The following is a 21,271-nucleotide window of genomic DNA, read 5'->3' as shown; positions in this document are numbered from 1 at the left end:
TTTCTTTTCGACCATCTCCTTTCTTCGACCCTCATCTTCTTATCCTTGGATCCAGTCAGCTCGAGCGTTGTCTTTCTTCCAGCTTCCTCTGTTACGCCTTTATCACGATGTCTAAGCTCTTTGTTCAGTGGGTATCCTCTATCTGAGAACATATTTGTGCTGGTAGGAGCCAGTCTAACCGTTGCTGCGATGGAATTTAGCGGCCTTTCTTGGCATACTAGCGATGACACCTTGCGCGAGGGTTTCCAGCAATTTGGTGAGATCCAAGAAGCTGTCAGTCTACCTTGATCAACCTAAACTCGATGTTCTTTGAGCTTCTCCTGACTCTACTGGGTACAGATTGTCGTGAAGGACCGTGCGACTTCGCGCAGCCGCGGCTTCGGCTTTGTCCGCTTTGCTACTGACGCCGAGGCGGATGCTGCTTTGGGCGCCATGAACAACCAAGAGTAATCATTCAACTTCACATTCATCTTGAGTTCAAGAAAAAATCTCATATGTTGTTCAGATTTGACGGACGGGTCATTCGCGTTGACAAGGCGTTTGACCGCCCCCAACGCACCGAAGGTGGCTTCCAGGGCCGTGGTGGATACAATTCTCAGCCCCAATCTAGTTACCAGCCTGGTGCTGGTGGCCCTGGTGGTTACGCTGGCTACAACAATGGCGGGTACAACAATGGCGCTGCCCCTGGTGGATACGGTGGGGGCTACAACCGTGGTTACAACAACACCTACGCCCCTAGCGGCCCCGCTGGTTACAGCGCAGGTGGTCCTGGCGGTTATGGTGAGTTCTTTTGATTTAGACATTTTTGGTATTTTGCTAATTAATTATTTAGGTGGTGGCCCAAACACCGGGTACGGGGGTGGTGGAGGTGAGTTGATTGATGTGTTAATTTGATGGTGGAATTAACTAACATCTAAAGGCTGGCGCGGGAACAACCACGAGCACGCTCCCCAAGACGGTCACCAGTAGATGCTTGAGTGCCTTTTCAGTTCCTCCTTATGCGCCTTTCTTCTTCAGCAATTCCTTCTAAAAGAAGTGACGATGTACGACGACTGGAATATGGTGGAAGATGAGTTTGGGAACAGCGGGGTGCTACCCCAGTTATGGAATTTTGTAACGGGGGACTGTTATTTTCTTCGCGCTCAAATAGCTAGGAAGGTTCTGGTTCAAGTGTTTGGGTTTTATTGGACGCAGATTTTGAGATTTTATACGGTTGCGTTTCGCCCTATCTCGCCTACAAACTTTTGAGGTATTTTTTCTATCTTTGGCAGAGTGGCCCATGTGGTCTCATATCTGCAATGTCTGTTTGTGTTGCACGGCATATCCTTCCTATAACAGGGCACACAGAGCAAGATCAATGATTTGATGGAGATTTAAGCATAATGAATCTATCCCCGGGCCAAGCAAGGGTTACGGGTGACGAACCGAACTATGTACCACGACCACGAGGTTTTTTCCAGGCGATAAAATCAGGCATCCTCCACCATTTCTACCTAATGTTCTATTATTTCAGTCGATCATTATACTTAGGCGAGACATAATTCCCGTTGGGCATCCGTACTTTGTAGAAAAGGTCAATTCCGCCGGGCTAAGAACAGGAATTGTCTAAAGCAAGAAATGTAAGGAGTACTCAATAACAGATTAGACAAAACCAAAGTTACCCCAAAGTCCATACAGTCCATCATATTAAAATAGTGTATTCTCTAATTCCAAAAGCATATATAACTAGCAGGGTAGTAAGTAGTTTATGTAGCCTTATTGTAGTGATTCGGTTCATCCATCACTCATACAGAGAATATTGATAAATTTTCCCACCATCCTTTGAAGCAAAGAAAATCTATGCCATCTGTTCAATCGCTTCTTTCCCTATCTATATATTCTACTAGTCAATATGTAACCTATACTATGTCCCGGGAAAAAACATCAGTCATCAACAGAGCCTCGACCCATACGCCTCATTCAATCGTCGCACGACCATCCTCACGATCAGACTTTTCGGCCGAGCCCTCCAAGGACCTAGTCACCTTCAGTTCAGCCTCCTCCTCTTCAGCATCCGCAACTCCCTCAGCCTCAATAGCCTTAACCCTCTTAACCAAATCCGTAACATGAACATCCGCAGTCCCAAGCCCAAGACCCTCAAGAGCCTTTTCCAACAAGAACAAATACTCAGAACCCTTCCCACTCAGCCCATGCCCAGCACTAATAACCTGCGCCACATTCTGCGGCTCGCGATCAACTGCGTTACGCAGGAACTGCGGGTTAGTCGGTTGGCCGACGTAGAGCATGCAGATGATTGGAGAAGAGCCGGACGAGCCATCGGCTCCTTCGATATCTACTGTCGGGTGGAAGGGCGTGTAGTGCGCGCTGTACCCGTCGATCTCACGCTCGTCAAGGTAGTCGTGGACTTCTTCGGCGTGGGATGCTGGGATATGGTATGCTGCGCCCCAGACTTTGCCTGTGGAGGCTGCTTCGGATTCTAGGTGGGCGAGCTATAGGGATATCTTAATACGACTGATCAACATAGGGGGCAGGTAGAACATACCGGGTCGTCTAGGGTCTCCCAGAAGGTTCGCTCAATCACGGTGACTACTCGGCCCGGTTGCTCGGGGGTGCCACGGTGATCAGTACTTTGGACGCAGGTTAGTGATTTGTGATTTTCAGCGAGTTTAAACGGAAATCTCTGTATGCTGCACACAGTCATCGACATACCTAGCCTGGAATTCAACAATAACCACAATGTTAGTCGGAATATCTCGAATGTGGGCATGTATAAAGCCCTTTCTTCAAGTGAAAAGTTTACGCACCTGCCAGAAGCGCCGCACATAGCCATTAATATAGCCCGGTACGCGCTGGTCTAGACAATATAGTTAGTCGACTAGTTTTCTGATCACAAACGACCAATACGATGTTTCGTTTTAGTGCTGTCATTGAGCACTTTCACATCACAATCAATCCCACGTACCATAGTGTGGAGGCGGCTTCCAGATCAAACTCCTATGTACGTAATCAGTATTCGATATTCGACGCCTTGGTAGCACCATTTCGGAACAACGCTAACTCACCCATAACCAAATACCCAGAGATCACCTTTGGGAAAATGACTCTTCCACGTCCGACCGTCAGGATGGACCTGATGCCCCTGTGCAACGGCGGCCATATCGACTATACTAATGCCAAGTGCGCTCTAACGAGTTTATTGGCTGCACTTTTCAACCTTCCCGAGGTCCGGGGAGGGGATGGATTAATAATTCGCTCCGGCGACGGCTCCTGGGCTGATATTCGCGGGAAGCAGCGAATCAACCTCAGAGATGAAAATTTAGGACTCGAACTGTTAGTAGAAGACGGGAAGCTGTTATAAATTGGATTTGATCACAATTGTATGAACATTTCGAAAGTCGAAGTGGCCCAAAGTCGATCATACACCGATTTTGTTTGCAGTGTTTGTTCTTGGGTATCCCGCCATCTGCGCGGTGGATGAGACATCCCAACACTTTAAAAGTGCAACATATGTGAGATAGACATGTTCTGAGGTGATCTATACATAGATTGAATCAAATATTGTCATATCCATTATCCGAATATAAGGTATCTGGTAATGCGAGATTCTATTCATGTCAGAATGTGGCTCCTGTCTTGAAAAATGCCTTGATTCAACCTCCTTTTAACAAAAGAGCCAATTCCAAGCAAAGCATGATAGAGATGAAGGATACAGGGTGCACATTCTTGTGGGATGAGTGATAAGGTGTATGGATCCAGCTTAATACTAAGTTGATGGTCCTCGAGAGCTGCTTGTTGCCGCTCAGCTTGCCAGCCTTGCTTTTTGCTGCATCATAATATGTGTTCATCGGCCTCCAAACACCCCTATAAGCCACTAGAGTTTGAGCATGAGACTTCCAAGTCCTCTTACTATTGGCCTAGCATGGGCTCTGGAAGCTTTAGATGGCTACATAAGCCCAATCTATCATGAGGGCAGGTTGTAACACAATCGCTCATGTCCCCGAGACTCCCTGATGTACAAATCACTATATCTTCCTCTCTTAAGGAAAACAACGATGTCAATCAAGAGTTTTCTAGGAAGCACACTCAATCTGTGCGAAAGCGGGGATACTTCATCTCAATCGCAGCAGACTGAACAAGAGATATCTGGGTGGCAGCCTTCCTACCTTCGCCGACGAGTGTTGATCGTATTCGAAATTATATTCTGCGGAGTCATAGCTGCTCTCGAAGCACTCAACTATGTCCCCCATATTGATGATGGAATTTCGGCTTCGATCAAAGGCCGCCACTACCTAGGACTTGCGGACCCACTGCCATCTTCACTGTTATCGCGACCTTTTGGTCGCGAGTGGAACTTCAAGTCAAGCAAAGAGCACCATGGAAGTCGATGGCGGAGAAGCCCGTGGAGGCCAGGGAATCCGTGCTCTTGGACTATGTATCCGAGATACAGCTGGCATCAATGATCAAAGCCATAAGAAACAAGCACTTTGACTTGGTGGCTGGAGTGACCTGCTCTCTTCTGCGTCTGTTGGTCATTTTTTCGACTGGTCTCTTCTCAACACGTATTCTTGAAGCGCTTCTAGCTTCGATCCTCGCGTTGGGTATCGTAGGCTCCATTCTCATGAACACGGGTCACGTCTTGCCAAAAACCCGTCCAGAATCGCCGCCGTTGCGAGTCTTCTTGTTGACTCAAATATCCTTGCTCGATACGAGACGGTCATGGGTGATCCGAGTAGACTGTCCCTTGGTCTTGCGTTATTTTCTCGGTATCGCTTCTTTCTCGGATTCCAAGGGGATACGCCTGATCAGGGGGATCCTTGGCAGTTGTTGGAAGATCAGAGTTGCGAGAAGTACTATATATACTTTTCAGAACAAGATGGTGAGCCGATCTTGGGTAATGGTTCGATGTAGGTGAGGAAGGAATTCCGGGCAAAGGAAACTAGGGTTGAAGAGCGGTTAGCATGAGGCTTTTGTTTTGAAAAAAAAACTGTGGACACATCTTACTCACATACGTATGTATCATGGTAACTATCGTACCCACACGGTGATGTTTCCTTCTTATTCATCTTGGCATCTATGATCAGACTAAGGCGAGGATCAGCATAAAAGAGGTGGATGATAGGTGGCAAACTTTGATCTACAGTATTGCGTACCTCCCTCTATTAGATCATCTTGCGCTTCATGCCACATATTATCCATAAACACATAGTCTATTCTGTGTATGTGGTTAGTTAGTTATACACGCTGCCTTGTTGCCTTACATGTGCGCCACAACCTTATCGTATCTTTATCGCAAATTGCTATCGTTATCGTTTATCGGCCTCTTTTTCTCCCTCAAACAATCATCAGACGCGCCTCGGACGCTTGGTATTTTGTTTACTTGAATTTCTTTTTTGAAGCTTTTGAATCAAGATTTTCATCATGGCAGCCCTCCTTCGCCTTCTCAAGATGCAGTACACCCCTCCCATCGACCCCAAAGGTGTGTCCTTTGCTGGCAAGATCGTCATTTTGACAGGTGCCACCTCGGGTCTTGGCTTCGAAGCAGCCATCAAAATGCTCAATCTCGGCGTCGAGTCTCTCATCATCGGATCTCGCAGCGTGGAAAAAGGCAACAAGGCCAAAGCAGACCTCGAAAAGGCCACTAACCGACGCAACGTGGTCAAAGTATGGGAACTCGAAATGAACAGCTTCCAAAGCGTCAAAGGCTTTGCCGAACGCGTCAATCGCGAGCTGGATCGCGTCGACATCGCTTTGCTCAATGCTGGTCTCTGGAATCGAGAATACAATCAATCCACCGAGGGCTGGGAAGAGACTCTGCAAGTCAACACACTCTCGACCTCGATGTTAGCCTTACTTCTACTACCCAAGCTAAAGAAAAGCTCCTATCCCGAAAGCCCCGCCCACTTGACCGTCGTTTCAAGTCAACAATTTGTTCGCGTCAAGGCTGAAAGCGTTCGCACCGATGACTCGCTGCTCGCTCACGTGAACGACCCGGCCAACTTCAAGGGTCCCAAGCAGTACGGCATTTCGAAGCTTCTGCTTGAATTCATGATCAAGAACATCGCTAATATGGCACGCGACGACAACAGCACTCATACCCTCATTGTTAATACCGTCAGCCCCGGGCTGTGCATCTCGGCTTTGGGTCGTCAGTACACTAATTGGTGGGAGAAATGTTTCGTTTGGGTTATGCACAAATTGTTCGCCCGGACTACAGAGCAGGGAAGCCGTTCGCTGGTTAGTGCGACTCTTCTGGGAGTTGAATCACAGGGGAAATGCTGGCGCAGTGAAGGATATCTTGAGTAAGACAATCTTGCATTGTGTTTCAGTGTCATCATTGCTAATAATTTTATAGTGAGTCAGCCGCGCTAACGACTGGTCTCGAGGGAGAAGAGCTCCAGGAAAAGGCTTGGGAAGAAATTATTGCCGTGTTGGAGGAGGAAGCGCCGGAGGTGTCCCTCATCTCTCGTGGCCTGTACCAGGGTGTCTAAATGTCATGGCGCCGGCGAGTCAACAAGGCTCGACCTAAAAGTGGTTTGTACATGCGCCTAGCGCATCTTTGCAGGAAATCAAGCGTTCTTGCCCCATTGAGATACCCCTGTTAATATTAATGTGTGATTACTGCAATCCTTTGGCTTTTACTTTTGGTCTCTACAACATACATTGCAACCCCACATTCGTCATCAGATATAAAAAAAGAAGCCCCCCTTATACAGATACCGGGCCCGAATAGTAGAGGGACCATGCTAATAGAGTGCTCATTTCAACGCACTGGCCACTCAGTGACCTTGATTTCCAATCAGTGAGCAACTCTAATGCGTTCAGCCCACCGTTGACTATACATAACCAGAAGAGTCTCTTAGATTCCAAGGTTCCCGAGCACCATTTCGATTTTTTCGATCTAGCTCGTTTATGAGATATCACAATACCCATACGGTCAACGTTACAGTAGCAGCACCCTGCTTCTCCCACGCTCCCTCCGCAAAATAACACCAGGGCTTCCCCGCCTTCACCGTTTGGTATGATCCGTGGTATGATGCTGAACCTCATTGCTTATCATGTTGTAGATGACTGGGTCGCGGAAGAGTCACCGGAATTAGAATTTGTTCATCAATATTCGCAACGTCTTGAGCCAATTTGGAGATGTCAGGGCATAAAGCACTCAGGTTGGACGACGATAAATTAAGAGAGCTTTGATTCCTGAGACTTGTGTGACTGTTTATGTGGCAAGTTAGAACAGCTAGACTAGCACATTAGGAAGGCAGTGCTATGAGACAGGACACCCAAGTAGTCCAGTTACCCACCAATTTCTTAACTCACGGTTGAAATAATTGGTTCAGTTTCGTCATCGGTATCTAGCGGGATCGGGACCACGTTCTTATGGCCCTTCCTTGGCGCGGCCTAGAGCGCGTTGCCAAGGGGCCCAGAAGCATTGGCATCGGCGCCATGGTCTAGCAGGATCTGCACTACCTTCTCATATACCCCCTTCTCGTGTGATTCGTCCTGGTTCGCTGTCCTAGATAACTCGGATGATGCAGCGTGGAGAGCGTTACCATATCTACCCCCTTGGGCATTGATGTCGGCGCCTTGATCGAGTAGAGTTTGTACTATGTTCTCATGGCCTCCCCATGCGGCGGCCTGGAGCGCGTTGCCAAATCTACCCCCTTGAGCATTGATATCGGCGCCTTGATCGAGTAGAGTTTGTACTATGTTCTCATGGCCTCCCCATACGGCGGCCTGGAGCGCGTTGCCAAATTCACTCCTTTGAGCATTGATATCGGCGCCTTGATCGAGTAGAGTTTGTACTAGGTTCTCATGGCCGCTCAGTGTGGCGGCCTGGAGCGCGTTTCCAAATCTACCCCCTTGAGCATGGATGTCGGCGCCTTGATCGAGTAGAGTTTGTACTACCTTCTCATAGCCTCCCCATACAGCGGCTTGGAGCGCGTTGCTATATATACCCCCCTGAGCATTGATATCGGCGCCTTGATCGAGTAGAGTTTGTACTATGTTCTCATGGCCTCCCTGTGCGGCAGCCTGGAGCGCGTTGCCAAATGTACCCCCTTGAGCATAGATGTCGGCACCTTGATCGAGTAGAGTTTGTACTATGTTCTTATAGCCTCCCTGTGCGGCAGCCTGGAGCGCGTTACTAAATTCACCCCCTTGAGTATTGATATCGGCGCCTTGATCGAGTAGAGTTTGTACTATGTTCTCATGGCCTCCCTGTGCGGCAGCCTGGAGCGCGTTGCCAAATGTACCCCCTTGAGCATAGATGTCGGCACCTTGATCGAGTAGAGTTTGTACTATGTTCTTATAGCCTCCCTGTGCGGCAGCCTGGAGCGCGTTACTAAATTCACCCCCTTGAGTATAGATGTCGGCGCCTTGATCGAGTAGAGTTTGTACTATGTTCTCATGGCCTCCCTGTGCGGCAGCCTGGAGCGCGTTGCCAAATTCACCCCCTTGAGCATGGATGTCGGCGCCTTGATCGAGTAGAGTTTGTACTATGTTCTCATAACCTCCTTGTGCGGCGGCCTGGAGCGCGTTACCAAAAAATCCAGCTTGGTTATTTAAGGCGGCATGTGTTGCGGTCTTCTGCCCCCCGTTAGCTAAAAGCGCACTCAATATGTCCTCCAGCCCTAAAAGAGCGGCGTAATATAAAGGCAACGGAATATCTTCGATAGCACGCCCAAAGTCGGCAATTTGGCGCCACCCTACAGAATCCCTGTTGTGGAGCCGTATCCATGTCACAAATGGCCCTGCATGATCCTTAAATAGCCTCAAAATTGAGGCTTCAATGTCGGACCTCCCTTTCCCAGAATTATTGTAAAAATAAAGCCATTCGGCAGCGGCAAAGCGAGTCAAAGGGAACATTTCCAGCTTGGCCTCATCCAACTTTCCACTCGAAAGCGTTGGCTCTAGGAGATAAAAAAGGCAAATTTGAGCCATCTCTGTGTGAGCTGGTTCTTTTTGAATGGTGAATCTTGCTGCACCCTGTTGAGATATCCGATCTGATTCAAGATACTCCTGTACAGAGAAATGCGCTATACGGGCAATCGCAGTCGCTTCTCCAGAATCCTCATCTTCAATCATTGCGATCTCTATGAGACCAAGACAAATGTCGACAATATCATCTTGGCTAAATGATCGACCCTCACGGTCTAATTGCCACTCGCTGGCTTTAACATCAATAGCAAGGGCGCCGGTGAGTTCCTTCACAGTGAGTGGCCGATTAGACACACAAAGTAAAGTTAATACCAGCCGTGCTTCTTCAATGTCTTCATCATCGATGCTACACAGCATTCGCTCATATGTCTCATCCAGATCGCGAGGCAAAGAACGTAAACATTTGTCGAGCTGATTTCGGATTCGGACACGCTTGAGCGCGAGGAGTTGACATTCGACATATCTGAATCTGTACAACTATTAGTCAAATTATTGTGCCATTTCCTTTTATTATCACTTACACTCCCTGCGCCTTACTCGTCAGTCTTTCTTGAATCTCTTCATGGCGTGATTTCCATTTTTGAAACTTGGGGTCATTACTGAGCTGGTAGGAAATGAAGTTTTCGATGTCTATATCCGTGTCCGGATTCTTCATTGAGATATCCTGTCCGAAGGGGGTTTCCAGAGAATGACGGATGTCAATTTCGTTGCGGCTGGTCACTAGGAGGTGGAGAGTGGGCAGGTCCCACTGCCGCATCTTCTTTATAGCGCCTAAAACGCCCTCCCTTTTATCGTATCGGGGGCTCTCATCTAAGGCGTCCAACAAAATGTAGGTGTCACTAAACTTGCAGATGGTCTGTCGAAGGGAGTTAAGTAGGATGTCCACTGGCGGAGTACCCGACTTATACAACATATGCAGTTCTTGTAGATCCTTTTCGCCCCCTTCAAGTTGAGCCGACAGCTGCAATAACAATGCACGCAGCATGCCGGAAGAATCTTTCTTGCCCTCGTCGGTAAAGGAGAAGTAGAAAAATCCGATTCCTACACTGGGCTGATGTTGCCTCTCACGGAATGTACGTTCAATTGCCGTCGAGCATAGGACTGACTTGCCACATCCGGCGAAGCCATTGATCCAGAGAAATGAATTGCGCTCAACCAGCCAGTTCTGAAATTTCTGGCCATTGATGAGCCATAGTCCTGTAGTCTTATGGCGTTTCTCGCATGCGGCATTATGATTCAAGGTCGCATCTGGGGCCATAAGCCAACCCCGAATCATAGCAGAGATGTGCATCGTATTTGTCTGTTTGGCGAGTATTTTGAGCTCGGACATCCCATCTTCAAGCCCGGTCTGGTTTCGAAGCTGTAGCACATTTAATGCAAGAGACAAGTTTTCCCGTATCTCGCCAATATCCTCTTCAAGCTTTTTTAGGGTGCTTTCCCTAAATGGATAAGTCGCCCGGCGCCCCACCAATTGTATTCGGGCCTTCAGACTTGGAGTGGTATGTTCTTGAAATTTTTGGCACTCGTCCCTCAGTTCCTCGATGATCTCACGGCATCCGTTTGCCACCTTTTCGATCTCTTGGACTAGGGCATCCGTCTGAGGTTGGCGATTTTGTAGTGCATCATCAAGGGACCGGAGGATGCCGAGAAGATTCTCAAGATTCAGCGTGATCTTGGCCAGAGCAGCAGTCTGACCCTTGTATGAGGAGTAAAACTCGACTAGAGATTTGGTAACCTCGATGCCCAATGACAGGAACCCGGCAACACCAGATGCGATCGAGAGCGGATCAGCCATAGTGAAAGAAGTTATCTCAGCTGAGAGATGCAGTAACTGACGGTTTGGAGTCGTTGAGCGAAGACGGTGGAAAGATGAAGATTATACATACAATATACTCGTAGTGTTGAGCGGGGCATTCGCCCGACTGGAGTTAGGCTGCATAGCTCAGCCTCATCTGACTATCTCAATTATGTATGCCTATTTCGCCCCCAATTTTGGAGGATCGCCTCTTTAATACTATTCAAACCTCTTATGAAAGCGATAAATAGAGGGTTTGACATTGTAGTACCTTAATAATCCGGGCATTTCTCGATACCCGTATTCGTATTAGTCTTATAAGGCGCTAGATAGGGCAAGAGTACGTCCGTAGGCTCCAGGGCTATGTCCACTAATCCACTAGATTATTAATGGCTTACATTATAGAAACCGTAGAAGTAGTTGGATCTACTTATATTATCACATATTAGACATATGTATATATAAATTGCACATTCCAAAAACATTTAACAAATTTTTAACTCCATCTCAATCCGGTATAAAGGGCGTTTACTGTACTCCGTAGTAACTCCGACAAGGTTTCTCACTTGGCGCGCTAAGAATCGATGCCCCACGGCTCCGCTTTCAACCTGTCTCTCCTTTTATTCTTCTTTCTTTTCCTTCAATTTCACCATATACCTTTGTTGCACTTCAGAGTCCGTGTCGCATTCTTTCTCTGATTGTGTGACCTCCAGGACTCCGACCATGGCTTACAACAAATCCTACAACCCCGACGCGCTGCCAGCGTAAGTGCATAGCCAATCTAGCGAGAGTCTACAGTTACCGATTACTGACTTGGGAAATACTACAGTCATGCTGAGCCAGAAGAGGTACACTATCCATCACACGCCTCATCTTCCTTTTCGTTAACAGTAAATTAGGTCGCGCAGATGCTAGGCAACATGGCTGTATCAGGCCAAAGCCACGCCCCGAGCCACGTCCCAGGCCACACCCAGAGCCTCAACCAAAAACCGCTCCCTACTCGCCCACCGCAAACAACTCATAACAGCGGTGTTCCTCCCCGCGTTCCTGTATCCAGCGCCCCGCAACATCCGTACGCCGCAGCGCCCCCACGCCTCGAACCCCACCAATCCCACTCACACTCTCACTCCTACAGCGGCCGCTCCTCTTCAGCAAACGCGCCTCCGCCGAACCAACCTCTAAGCCACTCTCAGTCGCACAATCGTCCTCATCCCCTCCACCCCTCCCCGCCGCCCCAAAACTACGGTTTCGGGCCCCCGCCCGTGCACCCCCAGCGCAACCGACCCCCACCTTCATCGCGACCTCCCCAATCGCCAGTCCCACCGCCATTGACAGCACCCAGCGATGACCCGCAACAACTCTTCCCTCTCTTCCGCGCCGCGAATGCATCCCACTCCGGCGCCCTCACTGAGGGCGAGCTTGGTAGCGCGCTCGTGAACGGCGACTACACGTCCTTCCACCCGCGTACGGTTAGACTGATGATTCGGATGTTCGACCGCGACGGCAGCGGGTCAATCAACTTCGACGAGTTTGTCTCGCTGTGGCGGTATTTGGCTGCGTGGCGGGAGCTGTTTGATCGCTTCGACGAGGATCGCAGTGGGCGTGTTAGTCAGCCCGAGTTTGAGAAGGCGCTTGTTGCATTTGGGTACCGTCTTAGTGGGAAGTTTATTTCTATTATCTTTGGTGTCTTTGAGAGCAAGGGCAAGCAGATGAGCAATGCGCCTAAGGATCCCAGGCTTACTGGTATGAGCTTTGATCTATTCGTTCAGGCTTGTATTAGTCTGAAGCGGATGACGGATGTCTTCAAGCGGTATGATGATGATCGGGATGGATATATTACTCTGAGCTTTGAAGAGGCTTTGACTGGTAAGTCTTATTGTTGGCTGTGCGGTTGTTGGGGATCAGTGGCTAACTGGGCGTTGTGTCTACAGAGATCCTTCTATTGCAGGAGTAAAGGATTCTGCTACATTACCATCCGTATTATCCTGCTTGGTTTTCTTCCTAGTTGTGGTGTTCTCTCTACACTCGCACTCTTCATTATACCCCAACCCCCCATTTGTTTTTTTGTCATAGAATTGCCAGGGAACGGCACTGGTCATTGCATGTTCGTCGAGGAGTTATTGAGTCACAACTATGTTTGGAATATGAATGCATTGAGATCTTCAAAGTATTGGCCATGTTCTTCAAGTACGGCATACACTCGTCTACCAAAGTAAAACCTTATGGAGAAGAAGCAAGTCATAGTAAAATTACATACTCGGTCAGGGATATTATTATATTATAGCAAAATCAATGGCTGAATTAACAACACAAGTTGGCTCAATCACTGTCCTCAGTTTCCCAAGAATCATCATCACTCTCCGCATCAGGGCGAAGGTGTGCAAATTCAGGGTCCATCATAGCCCGCTGCATAATTAGATCCAAAATCCGTGGTGGAATTGCATCTATGTCAGGATCTGCTTCTTCATCGGACCCGGCTTCGTCAAAATCTTCCTCATAACCAAGATCTTCATCATAATCGTCGAGATCACCGTAATCATCAAAATCAGGTAATTCATATGGCAAGATCTGGAAATTCACTTTGGTTCCTTTGAACATCTCCTTCAGAGCAAGGAAACATTGCTCTGGTGTCTTCCCTTCCGGAATACGTTGCCCAGGAAGCTTAATAGGCTGTGTGATGTCGATTGCGAATACCTTGACGCTAGTCAACTTGGGATAAAGACCATTTTTACAATCTGTCGCGATGTTCTGAGTCAACTCCCGGATAGACGAGTTGCAGTCGGTGATATGGAGTGTCTCTAGAGAGCTGGGGAATTGAGGGTGTGGAGGAAGGGCAGCATGTGGGATGAGGATTGTCTCGAGTGCAGAGAACTCGCGGAATGAGCCAACCTTGACGTGGCTGGAAACAAGTTGCTCGATATCATCGACGTCGGGTAATTCCATTGCGTACTCGAGGTGGAAGAGCTCGAGTGTGTCTTTATGTAGGAGGGCGGCTTCGTGAGCTTCCTTGGCGTTAAACTCGGGCACTGTCCCCACACGCATGATCCGTCGGTCATTAGGGTCCAAGCTGAAATTGTTGTACGTAAAGGATTTCAGCTTCTTGCACGCTTGCATGAGCTTTTTGAGGGCACCTGCATCGATGTGGCAGTGGTGGAAGGCAAGTTCCTCTGTCAACAATGTTCCAGGTAGCCAAGTAGATGGGAACGATTCTTCGAAGAGATCACCGTACTCAAAGGTTGAAAGTATGACCTTGGGAAGGGTGACGAATTTCTCGTAGGAAGCAATATCGAAGCCGGACATTTCGTCGTCACTTTCAATCCAGATAGACTCTAGGTTCGACAAAAACTCCGGATTGTGGCTGAAAAGCTGGATGAATGGCTGGATCGAGAATTGGCGCACAGGCACATATAGCCCACGAAGATTGGGAGCCTTGTTGGCTAGTAATGCTGCGAAAATGCTGAGGTCGGATTTTTCCAGAGCCGAAATCCATGTTTCCTCCCCCTCGGCCAGTTTGAGGTCCTTAATTATGCCTTTGAAGAACTCGAAATCCTCTGCGGCAAGAGAACCGGAACCACCTAGGTGAAACGGGAGAGGCAGGACGGTGATTTGCTGCACATGCTTTCCGAGATCTGGACGACGATAAATTGTTCTGGTGAACGGAATGGTCGGGCTTAGATCACCGGCCATACCATCATCAGTAAGCTCACGGAAGAGCAAAGGCTGGGCGACCTCGCGGAACTTTCGCGAAACTAGGCAAACATTGCGCAGAGTCTCAATCTCATCAGGTGCATCATCGTCATCTTCTTCGTCATTCAATTCCTTCTCATTGCCATCTTTGGCTTTCGTGGTTTGATATTCCATCGGCCGGTCGAGATCATCGTCGGGAGGGACAAGAAAAGAGAAAATGAGATCTAGGAGCTCTATGGGAAGCCCCTGAATTTGTGTCATGATTAAAGGTGAGCTCCGCGCTGAAGATGAGGTGAGGTGAGTGGTAGAGCTAAGTTAAGGTTGAAGCCCTGGAGGTGGGGGAAAGGATGGCTAGAGAAGTTATCTTCACGCGTTTAAGGCGTTGTAGCGCGTGAAGACCCATTATATTATCCCGAAAAGGAAGTTAGGGCTAATATAATAGGGCTTTAGTCCACATGTAGCCCATGCCATCCCCTTTTTAGTCTAGCGCTATCTCTAACCACTTTTACCCCGCATACGTGCCTGGATGGTCAGGCCATCGAACGATCAATGCCCCTCACAAAGCTTCATACATAAGTAAGACTATCTACAAGACCGCTAAGATTAAGTGGCTCAACGCAATTATCTCGTACATTTCAGCCTATTCATTTACCCAGGTGACCTTGAGTAAGCCAGCAGTAATAGCCTCCCGATCTAACAGATACAATGTCGTCTGTACCTATGCTTCATATCCTCGTCTTCTTTAATTGGTTTCTTCGGTTACACCACGGCTCATATCGTTCATTTTCTTCGACCTATGGTGCCTTAGTGGGAACTGTGCCCAGAAGATACAGCATGCAGGTCCATATAACGCCATGGAGCAGAAGATTTGCGGCACGGTTCATCCAGTTTCAAAAATATCAACTCTCCTTATCCTTACTACTTCTCTAAGCGTAATGCTGTAGCCAATCAACTGGGATCTGGCTGTTTGTATGACAGGCGCAGCATTCTCGTTGGAGATCTCTACTATACTGCGGTCAACTATGATAACCTGACAGTCCACCGTCAACTGTGATTACGGGCCGAGTTAGCACTTTTATCAGCTTCTATTTGACACCTGCTAATATCAAGGCGTGTAGTATAAGCTTCTGCGGCAAATAGGCTAACATTCATGATAAAGCCTACTACAACCTGGGAAGTGACTCAAGTCATCTGACGTAACTATCTATGTACGATTTACATGCAGGCAACCGTGAGCCTCTATTGATAGGGATTGTTATCATTCGATTACGGAAAGAACGATACAGGCCTCTGCCCAAAAATCTGTCGATGCCGCCATCCTCCAATACCAATACCTCAACACCTCTCCACATCTTCACACACTCCTTCGTGCGTCGACGGGTGCATCGACGCGTCGAATGCGCTTTATAGGTTCCGAAAGGTACCTAAACTTAAGCTTTATTTGCTCATCGCCTGCTTGAGGCCTCTTGGAACGACATCAGACCCTGCTAATTTGATGGTCGAAGACGCGCTTGGGAAATCTTTTTGAAAACCCTAAGCCATCACTCATGGCTTCTTGGAGAACCTCACTTTACGCTTCCCCAAACCCCACCCTCGGAGAATACTGTTTCAAGTCTTCCGTGCCACAAAAATGTGAAAATCCAGCGGTCAAAGACTGGCTCAGAAAGCCTCATATAATCCAAGCTCTCATTCATGGCTTCGTCGAGGGATATCTCTTCTCCACTTCCCTTCTCAATCCGCGGTGTCCGCTTAATTTGATTGCTATCGCCGTTTTTTCACCTCTCATTTCCATGCAAATGACATACTTGCCTACGAGTAACCTGTTACCACGGCAATCCCAAATGAGCCTTGTCGTTCCCGTCTGCAATTTTTGTGGTCACCAAGGCGGCATGCCACGGCGGCGTCATGCAAGTATCCAAAATTGCAGTTTCCGCTTTGGGCGCAATATCGCAAGGGGATTCCCACAGATGAAAACTGGTCATGACTTTGCTGGCTTAAAACACTATCTTTCAATTCTCAACAATTTTCATGGCCCTGACTGCCGCCTCCAGGTAGAAGTAGCGTAGTCTGAAGGGACCCTTCCCTAGCTACATTTCACACTTCGCTGGCTCCAACCAAATCCTTACACCTACAATTCCAATGGGTCTCTGCTCAACATCTGCAATGACTCTCATATTTGAGTAGTTGCAAGCTGTGATTACATGGTGTGTCCTGTGACGGGCCGTCAAGGTTCATGTGACGTCAAAAGAGCAAGTATCGTATCTTGTTACGCCTCAATCTTTCAAATTAGGGTGACTACGGGCCGCCTATGCCCTTTAATCAAGAAACTTAATTCTGGTGGCTTGCGCTCTGTTATTCCAAGTATTCAAATCTGGAAGTTCTCAAGCCCTTTACACAAGTGACCTAGCTCAGGTCAGGGAAACTGTTTCTCGCCAAATGACAATCATCCTTAACATAGCTAGTTTGGTTCCATTGTAGGTAATTCTCCGTAACAGATATCTTCTGATCCTTGTATTATGCCTTTCATCGTTGAGATCAACAGAAATGATCTCTTACTTACTTGTCAACGTATGTAGACCATTTATCAGAAGTAAATCTATCCGTTTTTGACGGCTGACAGCTACTCTGTTCCCTCGTCTCATTCTCACTCTTCAAGTCAGAGATCGTGTTTCCTAAATCGGGGGCAGATTTATACAGCACAATATGCGCTAGCGTCATTATAGTAAAACCATGTCGTAATCGCTAATAACCAATGACTCACGTCTTAAATGTGCTCCTTTCCAATTGGTGTCATTTTTGGGAATTTCTGTATTTCAGCCGTAACTCAGCTTCTTTCAGTGCTCTTTTTGTCACTATAGTCTTTGTTAGCATTTACTATCGGAAAATATAATCTTTTCTCGCGTATAGTTTCTAGGTACATCCTTCTTAAGGTCGGAATCGGTGCTTGCGAACGGCCGACCCCGAATTCAGGGATCCACTCCAGATGCAATTTGATTCCTCAGCTCTTCTAAACTCCGAAAATACGAGATCCGATCTGTTCGCCTTTTTTTTAAATATATCTATCATGTTGCTTCTATCCTTTTAGCAATAAAGAAAATTTTCGCGATCGGCAAACATTTCTTAGTTTAGACAGACCTTAACTCTGTCTTTCTAAAAAAAAACCTTTCTTCTTTCTATTTCCCCCCCAACACATCATGAGCGAGCGTCAGCAACCAGATGCCTCGAGCAGTAGCACTGATCTCGAGCAACCCAACGTGGAAAAGCCCATCGATATCCCCGAAGACGAAACTGAAGCAGCCGATCGACCTAACGATGCAGAGAACGTGACGGAAAAGACAACGGAGGGTGCGCCCCTAGATCACGCACCCTCACAGGCGGCAAAAATGGGCAAGAATAAGATCATTGTCGTGATGACGGCGCTATGTGTAAGAACACCTCCGATAGGAAAACGTTCGGGGAGTACAGAAAACTAATTCGCTGTCACATTTCAGTTGGCTCTATTTTTGGCGGCTTTGGATATGGTACGTGCTCGTTTCTTCACCCCCTTGCTTGGAAGGTTGCCTGAGCTTTTACCAACGTTGATTTCTTGCAGACTATCATTTCCACCGCCCTCCCCACTATCGCCGCCCAGTTTGGTGCCTCCGAGAGCGGTTTCTCATGGATCGCATCGTCATATCTCTTGGCAAATGCCGCCTGTATCCCCCTGTGGGGTAAGATCAGTGATATCTGGGGAAGAAAGTCTATCATTGTCTTGGCAAATGTTGTCTTCCTGGTCGGCAGTCTGATCTGTGCTTTGGCGCATAACATGGCCACCATCATCGCAGGTCGAGCGGTCCAGGGTGTTGGTGGTGGTGGTATCATTATCCTGGCAAACATCAGTGTTTCGGATCTTTTCAGCTTGAGGTATGGTGGCTTCTTGGTCTGGGGGTAGAATACTGCTAACTTAACTTCTATACAGAGATCGCCCGATGTACTACGGTCTTTTCGGCGCAACCTGGGCCGTCGCAGGCGCTCTTGGTCCTGTTATTGGTGGAGCTTTCACTACAAATGTGACTTGGCGCTGGTGTTTCTATCTCAACCTTCCTGTTGGAGGTGTCTCACTTGCTATCCTTGTTCTCTTCCTTCACATTGAATCGCCCAAGACTCCATTCTGGGCTGGTCTGCGCTGTATTGATTGGACAGGAACATTCTTAATCATCGGTGGAACCCTGATGTTCCTCTTCGGGTTGGAGTTCGGAGGCGTCAACTACCCCTGGGCCTCACCTACCGTCATCTGCCTGATTGTCTTCGGTGTGTTCACTTGGGCTCTGGCAATGTTCCTGGAATGGAAGGTTGCTAAGTTCCCGATCATTCCCCCGCGGCTGTTCAACGAGTGGTACAACATTCTCATCCTGCTCGTTTGTTTCTGCCACGGATTCACCTTCATCGCCGCTACCTACTATCTGCCACTTTACTTCCAGACAGTCCTCCAGGCAAGTCCCATCATGAGTGGTGTGTATGTCTTGCCTCTGGTGATGTCTCTTGCCGTCGGCTCAGCGGCCACGGGTGTCGTTATGAAGAAGACCGGCCGCTTCCGCGAGCTGATTATCGGTGGTATGTCCTTGATGGCCCTTGGATTTGGTCTTTTCATCGACCTCAAGGCCTACGCTTCATGGCCCCGGATCATCATCTACCAGTTAATCGCCGGTGTCGGTATTGGCCCCAACTTCCAGGCACCTTTGGTCGCTTTCCAGGCCAACATCCGTCCCGCGGACATGGCCACGGCAACAGCTACTTTCGGTTTCGTCCGTCAACTTTCCACTTCGATGTCCGTCGTTCTGGGCACCGTCATTTACCAAAACATAATGGGTCAACAATCAGCCAAGCTCATCGCCTCCCTAGGCGCTGAAACTGCTGCTACTATTATGGCTTCCTTCGGTGGCTCCTCCAAATCCCTCGTCAACAGCCTTGCTCCCTCCCAGCGCGAGGTCGTCCTGGGCGCATATACACATGCCCTGAACCGCATGTGGATCTTCTATACCTGCATGGCTTGTCTTGGCTTTGTTCTCGCTTTGTTCATCCGCCGTCGTGAGCTGACTCGCCATCACACCATCCAGAAGACCGGCCTTGCTGAGCAAGAGCGTGCCCGCCAGGAGCTTATCGACTCTCAGCGCAAGGATAACTCGAAGCCTGAAATCGAGGCCTAATTTTTCTCCCCTTCTGGATACCCTTCATACTTTCTCCCCTCCAAGTTTTCTGGCTCATATTTTTTTCAAAGTTAATGCATATTGTTTAATCGGGTCTTTTATCATGGCAGCACCAAACTCCTCTCACTGGGTTATCTCGGAGTTGTCCTTGGTTACTGTTCGCATATGAGTTATGATGCATGTTGAGCCTTTGTCTATAATAAATAAAGCTAATTGCACAAAAATGCATAAATTCTATGCCAAGTTTGATCCCTGCATGTCTTCTTTATCAAGCTCCATTTATCACTGGACTCAACTGTAGGTATAAGTACACGTCGACATGTCAGAAGCTTTCTCATGGGAAACAACACATGTTATATTATACTATCTTAGTCCACTCCTATTGCTTGCTGTACATCCGGTATAATATCTGAATAACCCCAAACTTATAGCACTACTATATGAGCCCAGGTCGAGCCATACTCGGGGTGGTAGTGTTTAAATCTTCACGGCTTCTTTTTCCAATGGTCGAGATTCGTCCTAGAACCACATGGCTGCCGCTTTATTAGAATGGGCAATGTTAACATACCATACAAAGATGGTCCCCCTTTGAACTTTTACCAGAAATGCTCTATAAATTATAAACCAATCAGAAAGAAGTGAGCCATTCAACAAGTCCTTACCCCACCGACCCCACAGCAAACTTATTTACCCCCACCTTCCCTCTGTTCTGATATCTTGTTAAGACATCCAACAATGTTTGTGCCTTAAGTTGGCATAATCATACTCCTATATAAGGGTGGTATCTCCCCCTCCTTTTCTCTTCCTCCTCCTCCCCATATACCTCTGGGCAGCGCTCTGGCTGAATCCATGCTTTTTCTCCCCTTATACTTCACTTCCCAGCTTGCTTGAAAGTTGAGCTCCGATGCTGGCCATCCCGGGTCATCAGCAGCCAGACTTCACTTAAGCCTCGCTCACAGTTTGTCTTTCCCTAACTTCCCTCTCACTTCACTTTCAGAGATACCTCATCTCTTTTCTCACTTCTCTTTCATTCTTCGCTCATTTCTCACTCATATATTTCATCAAAGTATACCCATGGTATGTCCTGGGAGAATCTACTATCTTGCCTATTTGCTTATGCTGACAATAACTTAGCAACTACAGTTCGAGCACATGCCACAGCTACCCTACCATCCATGCATTCTATAAAGAACACGATGGAAGCCATCACGTTCATAATATCATCCATTCACGGGTGCTTGTATGACTCACAACACCCACTCGCAAGGTAAGGTGGAAACTTCAGATCAGCAGATCCGTGGTACAGAAGTGCGAGCTCAGGGATTCGATCAAGAGCACCCATCTTTGTTTATGCCACCACCTTACAAATGCAAGCCAGGGGCCCCGTTCTGGCATTTATCTCGGGTCCATTGTTAAAGAAAGACATGGTGATATCTCAGTTACAATCGCTTATACGTGAGGTCAAGTATCTGTTCGACAACATGCACGAAAACCCCTGGGTGGGAATTTCCTAGCCAAGGCTCCGTGGCACGGAGTCAAGAGCAAGTTCGCGATGCGGAGAATGCCAGTGAAAATTCGAAGAAACGTAATGAAGAATCCAGCACCTGGATACCCATCTCGCGAATATGGGGTTCGTCCGCCAATGTCGATACTGCCATGATCCAGG

General features: G+C 47.9%; 8 protein-coding genes across 8 annotated transcripts; 5 read left to right on the top strand and 3 right to left on the bottom strand.

Annotated features, from left to right (window-relative positions):
- Positions 1 to 107: 107 nt before the first annotated feature.
- Positions 108 to 969, top strand: PEX2_050860 (RNA recognition motif domain-containing protein; the record flags this gene model as incomplete). The annotated part of the gene is made up of 6 exons (XM_016742361.1): positions 108 to 127; positions 201 to 273; positions 340 to 446; positions 506 to 780; positions 833 to 868; positions 920 to 969. 6 exons carry the CDS (start codon positions 108 to 110, stop codon positions 967 to 969), a joined length of 561 nt encoding a protein of 186 aa, XP_016597691.1.
- Positions 970 to 1,955: 986 nt separating this feature from the next.
- On the bottom strand, positions 1,956 to 3,157 carry PEX2_050850 (gamma-glutamylcyclotransferase; the record flags this gene model as incomplete). The annotated part of the gene is made up of 6 exons (XM_016742360.1): positions 1,956 to 2,489; positions 2,543 to 2,627; positions 2,710 to 2,714; positions 2,805 to 2,854; positions 2,963 to 2,994; positions 3,063 to 3,157. The coding sequence occupies 6 exons, from the start codon at positions 3,155 to 3,157 to the stop codon at positions 1,956 to 1,958; spliced, it is 801 nt and encodes a 266-aa protein (XP_016597690.1).
- Positions 3,158 to 4,052: 895 nt separating this feature from the next.
- On the top strand, positions 4,053 to 4,460 carry PEX2_050840 (uncharacterized protein; the record flags this gene model as incomplete). Its single annotated transcript, XM_016742359.1, has 1 exon — positions 4,053 to 4,460. The coding sequence occupies one exon, from the start codon at positions 4,053 to 4,055 to the stop codon at positions 4,458 to 4,460; it is 408 nt and encodes a 135-aa protein (XP_016597689.1).
- Positions 4,461 to 5,418: 958 nt separating this feature from the next.
- On the top strand, positions 5,419 to 6,488 carry PEX2_050830 (putative short-chain dehydrogenase/reductase family protein; the record flags this gene model as incomplete). The annotated part of the gene is made up of 2 exons (XM_016742358.1): positions 5,419 to 6,299; positions 6,353 to 6,488. The coding sequence occupies 2 exons, from the start codon at positions 5,419 to 5,421 to the stop codon at positions 6,486 to 6,488; spliced, it is 1,017 nt and encodes a 338-aa protein (XP_016597688.1).
- A 910-nt stretch (positions 6,489 to 7,398) lies between these two features.
- PEX2_050820 (uncharacterized protein) lies at positions 7,399 to 10,732 on the bottom strand (the record flags this gene model as incomplete). The annotated part of the gene is made up of 2 exons (XM_016742357.1): positions 7,399 to 9,406; positions 9,459 to 10,732. The coding sequence occupies 2 exons, from the start codon at positions 10,730 to 10,732 to the stop codon at positions 7,399 to 7,401; spliced, it is 3,282 nt and encodes a 1,093-aa protein (XP_016597687.1).
- A 723-nt stretch (positions 10,733 to 11,455) lies between these two features.
- Positions 11,456 to 12,686, top strand: PEX2_050810 (EF-hand domain-containing protein; the record flags this gene model as incomplete). Its single annotated transcript, XM_016742356.1, has 4 exons — positions 11,456 to 11,496; positions 11,562 to 11,580; positions 11,632 to 12,598; positions 12,664 to 12,686. The coding sequence occupies 4 exons, from the start codon at positions 11,456 to 11,458 to the stop codon at positions 12,684 to 12,686; spliced, it is 1,050 nt and encodes a 349-aa protein (XP_016597686.1).
- Positions 12,687 to 13,051: 365 nt separating this feature from the next.
- PEX2_050800 (uncharacterized protein) lies at positions 13,052 to 14,680 on the bottom strand (the record flags this gene model as incomplete). Its single annotated transcript, XM_016742355.1, has 1 exon — positions 13,052 to 14,680. One exon carries the CDS (start codon positions 14,678 to 14,680, stop codon positions 13,052 to 13,054), a length of 1,629 nt encoding a protein of 542 aa, XP_016597685.1.
- Positions 14,681 to 17,613: 2,933 nt separating this feature from the next.
- Positions 17,614 to 19,605, top strand: PEX2_050790 (MDR family MFS transporter; the record flags this gene model as incomplete). The annotated part of the gene is made up of 4 exons (XM_016742354.1): positions 17,614 to 17,844; positions 17,911 to 17,940; positions 18,012 to 18,322; positions 18,378 to 19,605. The coding sequence occupies 4 exons, from the start codon at positions 17,614 to 17,616 to the stop codon at positions 19,603 to 19,605; spliced, it is 1,800 nt and encodes a 599-aa protein (XP_016597684.1).
- Positions 19,606 to 21,271: the final 1,666 nt, after the last annotated feature.

This window comes from Penicillium expansum, assembly GCF_000769745.1.
Source record: "Penicillium expansum strain MD-8 chromosome Unknown contig166, whole genome shotgun sequence".
Classification (NCBI taxonomy): Eukaryota; Fungi; Ascomycota; class Eurotiomycetes; order Eurotiales; family Aspergillaceae; genus Penicillium; species Penicillium expansum.
Note: the sequence above shows the minus strand (reverse complement) of the source record. Positions and strands in the feature narration are given on the sequence as shown.